This window comes from Morone saxatilis, unplaced genomic scaffold, assembly GCF_004916995.1.
Source record: "Morone saxatilis isolate NCDOM2014 unplaced genomic scaffold, NCSU_SB_2.0 Contig11, whole genome shotgun sequence".
NCBI classification, from domain to species: domain Eukaryota; kingdom Metazoa; phylum Chordata; class Actinopteri; family Moronidae; genus Morone; species Morone saxatilis.
In genome coordinates, this window is record NW_023339663.1 from 18,938,692 (window position 1) to 18,952,294 (window position 13,603).

General features: G+C 39.5%; 1 protein-coding gene across 1 annotated transcript in view; it reads right to left on the bottom strand.

Annotated features, from left to right (window-relative positions):
- Positions 1 to 13,603, bottom strand: part of ush2a (Usher syndrome 2A (autosomal recessive, mild)) — a 197,984-nt gene that overhangs the window by 172,366 nt on the left and 12,015 nt on the right. The window contains 4 exon segments of the mRNA XM_035652071.1: positions 736 to 958; positions 1,182 to 1,283; positions 2,016 to 2,079; positions 5,709 to 5,844. Of these exon segments, the coding sequence (XP_035507964.1) occupies positions 736 to 958; positions 1,182 to 1,283; positions 2,016 to 2,079; positions 5,709 to 5,844 (525 nt within the window).

Sequence of the window (13,603 nt, forward strand, 5' to 3'; positions counted from 1 at the left end):
CCCACACACACTAACACACATACCCCGAACTTCAGAAAGTGTCTTTTATCTGGGGACTTGAGTTGAGCTACCACGTCAGGACAGCTCCCAAAATCCTGCCCACACTCACATACACACTTCAGAGAGAAAAGGGACGAGTCTTTTGACAGTCCCAGTATCGACAATGCCCAAATCCAGCAATCTCTCTCTCTCTCTCCACCCCTGTCTGTCTCTCACTGCAGTGCTTATAAAGCAGATGAAACTTCTGTCCACTGCACATACCGGTGCAAGCAAACATGCATTGTTCAAACATGTATGAACAGAATACACATTGTTTGTTGCAAGAATCAAACCCAAGACCTGACAGCTCCAGGGTGGTTTAATACTAGATTCACTAGCCCACTCTACCAACTGTTGGCAGTTGTGTCTTTCAGGATAATAATACCCTCATCCACAGGGTACGAGTAAGTGGTGGACTGATGTAATGATAAATTCAATTAGCTCAGTCAGTTCAGACACCACATCTCGACCTATTTGCAAATACCCCCCCAGGGATAAATAAAGCATCTAAGAGAATCTAAGATATTGTCTGTAAACACTAATGCAACATTTCCGTACTAGATAACAAAAAATTAACACAGTCTTGAGAATTGTCTTTCAAACTCAACACAACTTCAAGACCAATTATATTTTATTTGGCAATTTCATTCATCATCAGATCAATTATCTGTCATTATTTTGGAACCGTTTATGTGCTTGGTTGCATGTGTGTATTATTAGATGTGTTACCTGGTATTGTCCATTAACCAAATCCACGGTGATAGTGACTCCATCATCAAGTTCTTGTGTAGTCATGATCTTAGAAAGCCACGTGGTGCCCATGTCCTGATCATTGATATAACTGAGTGGATGAGCATTTAGGTTGAGTCTTAAGACTCTGTCATTGGTGGTGTCCTCAACACCATTGGGAATGCAGTATCTGTTAATAGTGAAAGGTTTTAGGTATATTAACTATTCTATTCAATAGAAATGTGAGCATATTGGTGTAGACTGAACAGTAACAATAAAGGATGAAGGTTCAGAGATATAAATATAAAGGACAAAAAGCAGGTTCATCAACATAGAAAAATATTTATAATACTGAAATGTTTAAATATACAGTTAACTATTATATAAACACATAAGGAGTTCTTATACTATACCTCTCAACTAAAGGGTGTACTCTGGGGTGACTGGGAGGACAGCGACATTCTGACTGGACATGGAGCTCGGGGAGGAGCCCTGAGTACACCTCAACTATTTCCCTGTTAAAACAAGAAAAAACAGACTATATTTAACATATTTAATATTTAAAATGCGACAGTGAAGACAATATAATACCGTGCATAAACTGGAATAAAGAAAGGACCAGTTTAAACATTGCTTAAAAAATGAGAAAAGAAAAAAGAATACTGTTAATACAATTGAAGCTGTGATGATGAGGAGCAACAAAAATAACAGTCATGACACAAGGCCTTATAATAAGTGAAATTCTAAGATAAAATCTTAATGCACCTGTTGATGGGCCTTTGACTAAGCATTTAGGGCAAAGTGGAAAATCAAAGGGATAATTTGAAAACTCAATTTTTCATTTTGTCTTACCCCAATCTTGATGAGAGTCCTCACTGTGTGCAGTACATCACTGGTAAGCAAAACACTAATTGCCTTGTATTGAATTCTCAGGAAAATCCTCTGGAAGCAGTATGGATCTTAAGATGCAACGATTACCGCCCCCCCCCTCCTTTCCTCTTACCATCTTTCCCTTTATCACTCCATACTGCTCCTCTTTCCTTGTTGCTTTGATCTATAAGGTATCTATGTCTATTTCTCCTCATTTCTATCCCCTTTTCCCCTTTTTTCAATCTATTGGCCATCACTCCCCTCCTTTTCCTGTGCCAATCACAGTTCCCTTCCTTTTCTTTCATAACACTCATTTCCTTTGGTCCTTTTTTGATTCATTTATTAACTGTCTCTCTGCTTTACTCTATCCAACTCACCTGTTAGTCAGAGTGGCAGGATAAAATCTAAAGTCCTGCATCCGCCCAATGAACTGATTAGACCCTAGAGAGATGAAAAGAGAGGAGAAAAAAGTATAAAGAAGGTGTTAATGGGTTTGTACTGAAGGCAGTGAGTGAGAGGATTTCACAGTATTTAGTAGATTATCTTATCAGTTTCTTGATACCAGCTAAGTGAGGCTTGCACACAGCTGCTTATAATGGCCAGGTTCATGATACAAAGCCGAACAGGATCGACAACAGTCTACATTTCCTTCCACTAGAGAGCAGCAAGGCTTATAGGGACAAATTCATTAGCTTGGTTTGAGGCTAGGGCCAAAACAGCTCTGTCTAAGGATAACCAGGTATAGCACACTTGCCTCACTAATTTTCACTGAGGAAAAGCTTCACAGTGTTCACTCATTAGTTTGTTTTTAACTAAACAGATTATTGTCTGTAGATGGACCTTTATCCAAAACCACTGTCTGTTCTAGACATGTTAAAACATATTTTATAAATTCATTATAGATTAATCTGCCAACTAATTTGTTGATTAAGCCCAAGTCTTGAAAATACTTGTGTTGTCCATTTCTAAACCTAAAAAATAATTAGCTTACTATCATATAAGAGAAAGTAAAGCTGGAAATCTGGAGAGTGGAGCAACCAAATCTAAGGCATCTGTCTTGATAAATGACGCCATATGATCACCATAAATCCGCAAATCAATAATTATAATTTTTTTTAGCTACTGTATAATAAATGTATAAAAAAAAACGGAAGAGACAACTCTCTAAAAAAGGTGTCTGGCTGGTTTTGAGAAGAAAAGATCTGCAAAGAACAACCGGTGCCACGTGTATCAAATATGCCAAGATGGCAAAGTCTCTTCAAGCACACATAAACTGGAAGATCTCAAACATATGGGCACGATGTCCAGACAGACACGTGGGTGCTGGACAGCACACAAAAAACACCATCAAGCACATAAATGAACACAGTCAAGCCCCCAACACATCTCCAACCACAACCATACATACGTGACAATGTTGGATAGAACATAACAGTCCCACACAGATGTTGATGCTGGTCCAAAGAATCTTTTAGTGTCCAACAAACTTCTGTCGAGTTTGACAACAACTCTTAGAAGACAGCTAAACATCTCTAAGCATCGACAGAACCCCTGCCATGCCGAGATTTGTCTGAGTGTGTGTGTTTGTGTGTCTGAGAGACTTTACTGTGTCTATTCCAAAAAAAACATCCTTACTTTAGAGAAAGAGAGTGTATGAGTTTGTGTACATAAATGTGTGTGTATTTGCATTTGAGAGAGGCTTTGCCATGTTTGGCCCAACTACAATGTGAGCATGTGTGTGTGTGTTTGGGGGTTGGAGGCGTATGTGTGTGTAAAACAGGGAGAGAGTGAGAGAGTGTTATGGGATGTAAGTGTGTTAGAACAGTGTGTGGTTGTGAAGCCTAAGGCTTTGGCTCAGGATTTCTTTAGCGTGTGGAAATGGGATTATGCCTTCCTCTGAAAAGCACTCTCCCTATTGTTACTTGGATGATGCAAGGTATAAGCCTTAATTCTCTCTTCTCTGTGTAGGTCTCTGTATTCCCTCTCTGTGTTTCAGTATCTGTCATCCGTCGCTCTCAGTTTCCTCTTCTGTGTTTTTGTGTTGTTAGAACAGATGACAGTCAATACAAGCAACTAAGAGTTATATGTGATTTTTGTCTTGTTTTCTCTCTGTCCTTTACTGGCCCCGTCACTCTCAATATTTAAAATTATTGTACTATTTTTCTTTTACAATTGTAACCATTCAGAGGTCATTCCTGGTTGATTTGGTGAGACCCATGGTTACTGGTGGTTTACAGGTCCCAGGATTCTGGAGACAGCAAACACTCCTTAAGCAGCTAGTTTGTCAGAAGCGTATGTATAGTGCTTTCATCCAATGTGCTTTTAGTGTATCTGTTTACAGTGCAACCAAAGAAACTTATGTTGTTTTAATGGCCTTCTACTGGCTTTTTTCCATTGTGCCATAAACAACGGTGATCTAATTTCATGCACTGCACTGCACAAGTACTTTGGCAATATAACAATAGTGCACAGTAAGAGCAGTTGTTACCTCTCTGAAGAGTTGGCTGCTACTCTTCTTGTTTCATTAATCCCAGCAATATGTAATCCTGATCCGTTGTCAAAAATGAACATGACCATGTTTTGTTTGCTGTCAGCACTAACTTTGGTGACAAATACGAATAATCGTGTTTCCTGTGACTGCTTCACAACAAAAGCCACTCCATGCAGCAGCAGTAAGAGCTCTGACAGATATTACGGTATACATATTGTGAATTTGTGACCACTCAAACTCAAGTATGATTTCAAAAATATCAACCACACTACTGCCCCAAATCAGTTCAGTTTCAGTTCTTACAAGTTACTAATGATCTTATTATTAGCGGCACCACTTTTGAGCCAAGCAATTATGCTGTCCTTATCCCACTCTAAAAAATGTAAAGGTCCAGTGTGTAACATTTAGGAGAATGTATTGGGAGAAATGGAATATAATATTCATAGGTATGTTTTCATGAGTGTACAATCACATAAAAATAAGAACTGTTTGTTTGTTACCTTAGAGTGAGACGTTTTTATCTACAGATAGAGCGGGTCCTCTTCCATGGTGGCCGCCATGTTGAACTGCCATGTTTCTATAGTAGCTCTGAACAGCTCTAGATAGGGCCTTTTGCTTTTTTTCACAAGTTTCACAGCCACCATAGTTTCTCCTATACGTTTGCAAGGGGACGGTGAGGCAAGAGGTATTCAGTTAGTTACAATCAGCAACCTCACCCCTAGATGCCAGTAAATCCTACATACTGGCCCTTTAAAGCTCTGCTCCACAACTTCTTGCTGTACTTGAAAGACACACAGTTTTCAGTTAGCAGGGTCCCCTCCAAAAAGCAGACATAGTTGTTAATCAATACATCTGATCAGCATTCGCTTAATCAATCCACTGATCAGAATTCCAGACACAGCCCCCGGGTTCAACAACCACACACACACACACACACACACACACACACACACTCTCCCCCGAGCCAATCACTTGTATTGATCACCACCACTGATGTGATCTTCAGCTGATCAGATGCTACCTGCCGTGAACTAGGGATCAATGCCTGATAAACGAGAAGAAAAACACTCGTTTATCACCCTGGAGATGAACGGATATCATTTTTCTCTCAATTTCTCTCCTATTGACTCTGAGAAGGCTCCCAGGCACCACCAATCAATCACAGGTGTGTAGTTGAAGGGGATAAAGGCTGGGAGGAAAGTAAAGGTGGAGTGGTCCATTGACACCATATTTAGATATACAGACAAGATAAACTAAGAGGTAATTTTTCTGCACTTAAAGGAAAAAACAGACGGTGGTCCCTGTTAGGGAGGAAGATTGTAAATGAGGCTGATTTGAGTGTTCTGCTGCTGTTTTAAAAATTTTCAAACATTGACTACTGGTTCTTGATGATTCCTGGGCTGGTAGTATGGGAACGGTCTCCCATTTCAATATAATTTAGCACAACTTCATGTGTCATGTGTCAATGTTACTTTTGAGGTATTTGGTGCGGTACCACTGAGGAATCAAAGTATCTGGGAAATCTGGATCTAAATATAATATAATATATATATAATGTAATATAAAAAGAAAGATTCACCATTGGAGCTGAGTCCCACCCACATGGCACTATCCTCACTGATATCAGAGAGCCTGGCAGTCACAGGTTGTGTGTCGAATGGTGTCCCATCCTCCTCAAGCCCATCCAGGAATAGACTCGCACGTCTGTCATGAACCTGAAAATCAGTCAAAGTGAGACATAAGTTGGCGTTGACCAGCAAGAACTTTGTATTTACTGTGTATATTTCCAACTTTATAGTCAATATTCTCTATGGGAGCAAATTTTAAAGAAAGTGTCATCAAATTGTGAATGCTACACTGTCAACCAATCATAATTAACCACATCAAACAATACATCACTTTGTTTCCCTTTTCAGAGTAGCTTGAACATTTAATTAGGTTGAGGAAGGCCCAAGCATATTATGATTCATTTTTTTCTAAAAAAAAAAAAAAAACCCAAATAAACATCATAGTAACAAAGTAACAAAAGATGTACCTTTTTGCAGTACAACGATGATCTATTATTAAATCAACATTTATATATGCATGATTGGATACCACTAACAGTCTCCAAGCACCAGTGGAACTTACATACGTGTAAGGGAGGGGCCTGAGAGGCAGCTGCAGCAGTAAAGGCCTAGCAGCAGGTTACTGCGCTAACACACAACGTCTCAGGCAGAGTGGCAGCTGCTCTTTGTGTGCATATGTGCATCTATCTACAAAAGTGTATGCACAAACCATTGGGGTGTTTTTCCATATCTATGCATGTGGGTATGTGTGTGTGTGTGTGAGTGTGACCATGTGTGTGTGAATTATACATACAGCTAATCTTCCAGCTCATTTCCCCAGTAGCAGAAAGAGCCTCAGGCTAAACTGCCTCAGCCACAAATTAGCTTTCTGTTTGACCAAAAATCTCCTCTCCACTCCTTTCTGCTGCATGAATATTAAAAACTGCACAGCAGACAACACCGTCAAAGCAGGAGCAACTCCCTCTCACTTCAAACCCAGGCAGAAAGAAAGATACTTCCATAAGAGGGGCTCACCCCACCCACAAAAAAAAAAAAAAAAAACTTAACGTGCCCTGTCCTACTTTCTCCCTTTACCCCATCTCCATCTGTTTGGGAAACACACTGTGGGAGAACTGATAAACGTGAGTCTCCCTATCTTACTAAATTCCCCTTCTCCTTCTCCTTCTTCATCTTTCCTGTCTCTCTCCTGCTCTGGACCTCCTTGCTTTGTCCTTTCTCCTCCTCACGAGGTCATTTGATTCCTTCACCTTTTTTCTGTATTCATTTTTTTCATTCTCATTCTCATTTCATTCTCTCCCTATTTTTCATAACCATCTTTACTTTCTCTTCCCTCTCAGTCGACAACTTCCCCCTCTCATCTCTCTTCCTGTCTCTTTCCCTCATGTTTATCTTGCCCTGTCGCTCTCACTTGTTGTCAGCTCTTTAGGGAAGTTGAAAAGGTGTGAGGAGGGAAATAAGTCCAAGTCAAAAAACGCCTTTAGGGGATGAAGGCAGGCCCAGACAAGTGTCTGCCTCTCAGAGGATAGTTAAGACGCCCAGACAGACACTTTCATGATGGCTGATTGAAGACTGGCAAGCGCATGAGGGCAGAAGAGAGAGCGCAGGAAAGAATAAGAGTGGAAAAAAAGGGAAGAGAAAAAAAAGAGACAGGAGGGAGAAAAAGAAAAGTCAGAGAGCGGTTGTAAGAGAGGGAGCTAGAAGAAGGGCCCTCTTTAGGAATCTCTAAGCCAGAGCTGTGTGACTCTTGGGGAGATGTGAGGCAGTTGTCAGGCCTGATGTAAATGAATCCTGAAGCGCTTCATCCTCCTTAGCCGCCACGCGCCCTTTTGAAACACAGCCAACTCCCCTTTGTTAGCTTTCACAAACACTTTCCCTCCGTTTTTTCCCTTTCCCCATCCATCTGTATTTTTACCTCCTTCTTTCCGCTACCTCTCTTTGTCTCTTTTAGCCAGTGTAACTTCAGAGTTCTTTAAGAACAGAGGAAAAAAAGAAGAAAAGGAGTTAGATAATACTTCACTCTTCATAACTACTCTCCTTTGGACTGTGTCCACTAAGTCCAGAGTAAAGGAAATTATTACTTTAAACTGTACCTATCTGCTTCCCTTTTTTTCTTCTTTTTTTTTTTAACAAAGAATATGCATTTTGTGTAATGATGGTTTAAGGTACCATCATTGCATTCCTTTTTTCAGGTATACACTGAGCTAGAAATCACAAGTAATGATCACTAACTGCAGTTAATTATGTGATTAATAATTGTGTAATTTGGCAATATATCATGTAAGTGTCTGCTATATTTTCAATACCAATGAATGCCCTGGTGTTACATCAATTTATTTAATTCTACATGCCCAATAATAATCTTATAATGTGCTAGGTGCACCTATGACACCAAAGCTTAAGTTAAATCTTTCTTCAACAGTTGTGATTGCAATATCTAAAAAATAAAAAAAATCTTAAGATAAAATATCCATAATAATTCCATAATCATGCAAACCTAGGCTACAGGACAGTAATTACATAGACACCTGTTCTGGTGTTTATTTTTTCTGCTGTTTTGCCCTTCTTTACAGCAAACTCACTGATATTACAATCTGAATTTGACACTCTGTCACATTAAGATTAAAGCTGAAACTGGAAGGGAAGACGGATTCAGCAAGGTTCAATCCTGGGTCAGCTTGGATATTGAATCTAAACCCTGCACCACTTGTGCTCCCTGCCACCATTCATGACTCCATTAGTACCTGGCCTTGTTGCCTATGCTCCTTCAACATTCCTGCAAAGCCACAATTTATCCTAAAACTAACAACAGGCCCTAACAGCATTTTTACATGACCTTTTTCTACATTGTATCATATTATGTCAATTTCAGCTACAGTTATTTTATGACTTTTCTGTTCTGTGATAGTTATAAACTGGTCAATTTACCTTATCATCACCTATAGGGAGTGCTACAGGTGTTTTACCTGACTATCAAATGAAATATACTACAAAATATTTTATTTCTTCTTCTTCAAGTTACATTATTTTCCTTTCCTTATTAAACAATTTCCTTCAACTGTGTTCCTAAAGGTTTCTGTGCTCTTAGGGAGTTTCAAGCACCCTTTCCCTGTGCAAAGCCCACCCCACTGGCAATGTTACCACCTAAGCCTCTCTAAAAGCCCAGGGAAACCCTGAGTGGGAAAGCTTTTAGTGATCTGTAGACTGGCATTTTGACTAAAGCTCTTCTCGATTTTCACACTCCTGCCAAGCCATGGCTCAGTACACAGTGTGGACAGCAGTGTTTCTTCTAAACTCACTTTGTAGCTGTGGGCCACAAAAGTAAAAGGTGGTAGAGAAAATATGAATAAATATTAGTTTAAGTAATTTAAGTAGTTGAAATAAAGTTGTTACTTTTGTAACCAGCATGCAAAAAAAACAGTTGTATAGAAGTATCTTACATATTAACAACCTATTGCGGGCGCCCGGTTAGCTCAGTGGGTAGAGCTGGCGTCCCATGTACCGAGTCCTTGCTGCAGCAAAGATCATCCTCTCTCTGCCCCCCTTTCCTGTCTGTTTTTAGCTGTCAATATCATAAAGGCAATAAAAGCCCCCAAAAAATACTTTAAAAAAAACAACTAAAAACGTATTGCCTTTTAAAGGTTATAAAGAAAATAAAAGGAAAATTCAGCTTTTAAACCTTGTATACATCACTAGAATTCTGTATTATGTATAACTGACTAATGTATGCCCGATTACCTGCTTAATTAAAGTGGGATAGTTTGTACATAGGAGATATAGACTGGTAACAGCTAACCACAAAAATAGGTATGGTAAAGAATTAGATGTCTGTGGGCTGCAGCGACAATTCCTGATGACCTGGGTAATTTCCCATGAATCTGATGCCATCACTCAGTGACACCACCATACTGAAGACATGACAGAATATTCTGTCCGTGTCATTTGAAAGTTAAATTATCAGCAATGTAAGCAGATATATAGCTTTCATATACACATAAAACTGTTTGGCTGTCACAGCCTGTAAGCTGTTATTTCAAAAACTCAGTTTGGGAGCAAATAACTCGTTGTTGCCATAATAAAAATGTAGGGGCATTTCAGACAGACAGCTGTCATGCTGCAGCCACAGACTGAAGCTTTTCAATTCATCATGGTACATGATAACCACAACACACAGAAATGTACCTAAATAATTGTCATTACCCTAAATTGCTAGGTGTTATCCAAACATCTGACATGTTGCAGACTTAACAAATACACGTTTTTTTAAACATGGAAAAGAGCTATCTTGACAGCCTGAGGTCAAAGTAGGGACCTTAAGTATGACTAATGCTGGCAACCACTAGATACATATTTTACTGCTGTCCTATTAGTCTGTTAAGTGCTTAAGTATCGCAAGGCTCTACGCAGGAGCTTAATGTTATGTGTTTGTGTGTGTGTATGGATGCAACACACCAGTTTACACACACCGTGCTGTCCCTGTGTGACCTTTCTCACAGAAGATGCCATTTCTCCCATCACACATATTTTTCTCACTCACTTCATTCTGACCAGCTCCTCTGCTCTTCTCTAAAAATTACATTTTTATTGACACAACAGAACAAATTGAATCAGTTGGCATTTACATACTAACCTAAAAAGGTGCAGTAAGTGAATACGTATGTTCATTCAAACTTAAGTGACTTAATACTATATAAGGAGAGCAAAACAATTAAGGCAATGTTCTCAGTTCTCTTTCTATCTAGTCAACCCCTTTATCCCTTCTTCTCACATTCTCTATCCCCTTGTTTGTTTCTCTCTTTTCCTCTCTTGTTGGATACTTCCATCCGTCAAATTCTGTTTCTTTCCTCTCATCACTGCCTTTTCTGTCTATTCTGTACATACAAAACCTACTGCACGTTTGTCCGTCTTGAAAGAGGGATCCCACCTCTGTTGCTTTTCCCGAAGTTACTCCTATTTTTGCCCTGTGAGTTTTCCCTTATCAAAAGTAAGTATCTAAAGATAGAGTGTCCTATGTTATGCAGATTGTGAAGCCCTCTACGACAACATTCAATAAAAATGTACTTTTCATCATCTTTTAATCCATCTTCTTCTTCTCTAACATCCTAGATTCACAGTTTCTCTACTCCTCCTCTTTAAATCTTCCATCTTTACTTTTCACACCCCCCTCCTCCCAACTTGAACTCCACTCAACCATCTTTTGTTTTCTTTTCTCAAAGCTTCCCCTCTCTTGTTACTCCTCTCATGCTTGTCTGCTCTTCCTCACCTATCTCTTCCTCTCCTTTTAACCTCCTCTAATCCCTGACTCCCCGTCTCTGCCCCCACGCGTCCTAGCCTCACCAAACTCTCTCCACGCAACCGCTCTCCTCCGGATGTGTTGCCCTGTGACTGACATGCCACTCACTGATAACACACCTCATTCCAAAGCCAGTGAATGCTGTTGGGGGGAGGGACAGAAAAGGAGTGTGAAAGGAAGGAAGAAAGAAAGAAAGAAGAGAAAGTAAGAGAAACACAATGAACAGGGGTTGGAGTGAAGAGTTTGTTGATAAAAGAAAAGGCAGGATACAAGGAAAAGACAGAGTGACACAGAAGGAGATATTTTGTAAAGTGTACAACGATAGCAAGAGAAGTGATGTGGCAAGATGGTTCTTGATAAAGAAGAATTGAATTCATTGTGGGGAAGAAGGGAGGAGCAATATGAATGCATACCACATAAGCACAATGTCCCCAGTTTGATTCCAGCCTTTTCTCTCTCCCCTCATTTTCTGTCTCTCAACTATCAACTGTCAAGTAAAAGAAATGCAAGAAGACACTGGATAAAGACTGAAAAGGAAAGAAGGCACTGGGTAAAGCATGAGGGGGAAGGGAGGTTAGTCCTGTCAAAATTGTAGAGGAGACAAGAGGGGTGATATGGAACTAAATTATTTGAATAAGAACATGTATGTAAACGGAATAGACAAAATACAAGAGAGATGTTGAAGAGAAGAGGAAATGGAAAATAAAACAATGGTGCAAAATTGTTCCTGTTATGGTTGTCTAAGGCAAAGTTGTTTGTTGACTGGTGCCACTGGTGCAATTGAAATCTGCTACAAATGTGGCAGTGATGTTATTCTGTAGAAGCAATAGCCCCAAAAAGCTCCCTTAATCATAAGTTGCTATATTTGTGTTTTGATCACACACGAGTTGCTATATTTATGAGCACGGATATTGACACATTTTACTCTGATGATCATAGAAAAAGTTCCCATCTGTTCCAGATACTTGTTTCAGCCAAGTATTTGTTCAACCCTATTTAAGAGACAGATCCAGGCCCTCTTTTCCAAAACCATCTAAAGGTCGATGATCTCAGCTTGATAGATTTACAATTGGACCAAGATTACCTCAAAGAAGAAACAGCTTGCTGGCTATTCCCAGATATTCCTGCCCTCCACAAGCAAGCAAAAGTGGGTAAAATGATATAATAAAGTGTAATGTGACTTTATGCATCCCCAGATTTTCCACTTTTGCATCTCCAGGCATACTGTCACCTTTTCCTCTCTCTCTCTCTCTCTCTCTCTCTCGTTATCTCTCTGCATCTCCTTGTTATTCACCCTCCATGCCTCTCCCCCCTTTTATACGTACTTGCCCTTACCCACTATGAACTGTTAGCAGCTCTGATGTACAGCCAATATTCTCTCTATCATATTAGCACGGCTGCAGTGTGTCAAGGAAGTGATAGGGAGAGGAGGAAAAGAAATAGAGAGAGGAAGAGAGAGGGAGAAAAAAAGAGAGAGAGAGGATGGAGAGGAGACGCATTTGTTCTACTCATCTCAGCGCTAAAAGATACAATTACCTCTCACAGCATATTATCCATGTTTTATACCAGCCCAGGGCCCCATGCCTTTGCCTTGCCGCGCTCACCCCATGTAAGGCCCATATTTTAACACTAGCTATGACAGTTTATTTAAGAAAAGAAAATTGTCCCCAGGGAGATGGAGAGGGGGAGAGAGGGTGTGTGTGTGTGAGGAAAATGAAAGGGAAAGAGGGAAGGACAAAGAAGGTAGGGGTGGGGGCAATGAAAGGGGGGAGGAAATGAGAGATAGATGAGGCAAAGAGAGAGAGAGACAGGGAGAAAGAGAAAATCATCTTCAAGAAAAAAATGCGAAGCAAAAGATAAAGAGAGGAAAAGAAAGAGAGGGGACATATATAAGGTGACACACCAACCTCTTAATAAAGACCATAAGTCTCTAAGACTTTTTCTTTCTGAGCAGAAAGCAATGACGGCTCCCATTGAACACAACAGAGACTTGCATGAGCGCATACAAGAAAGGAGGAGGCCACATAAAGATCATACTGCAAGAAAGAAAAGATTTAGTAAAATCAAGATTAGATGCAACCAGGTAGAGTTCTGGCTAACCGAGGAGCCGATACCAGTAGGAGCCAGTAATAAGAGGTATGCAGGTTGGGTTGGCCATGGTGTTGCTTTAAAGTTTCTGCTCTGGTCACCATTCAAGGTTTGTTTTTTTTCCCCAAAATTTCATAAAAAAGGAAATTTCTCCCCTCCACTAAGGATGTCCGAATCCAGCAATTTCTCCCACCTTCCTCCTTTTGGCACGCTTTAAAGTCCCCTACCCAAGGAACTTTTATTTTATTCGTTGATTCTGGCCAGGCAAAATACTGGTAGTGTTTCTACAACCATCCCGTACGTTTTACTTCCTGATATTATGCCGGCCCACCCATTAGCTGATCCGACACCAATTAAAAAAAATTATAATATATATAAAAAAAAAAATTAAAATAAGTAAATAAATATAAAAAATAAAATAAATATAAAAATTAATATAAAAAAAATATTATTAAATATATATAAATAAAAATTATATAAAAAATATAAAAAGATAAAAAGTAAAATAATTAAAATATAGAATAATAA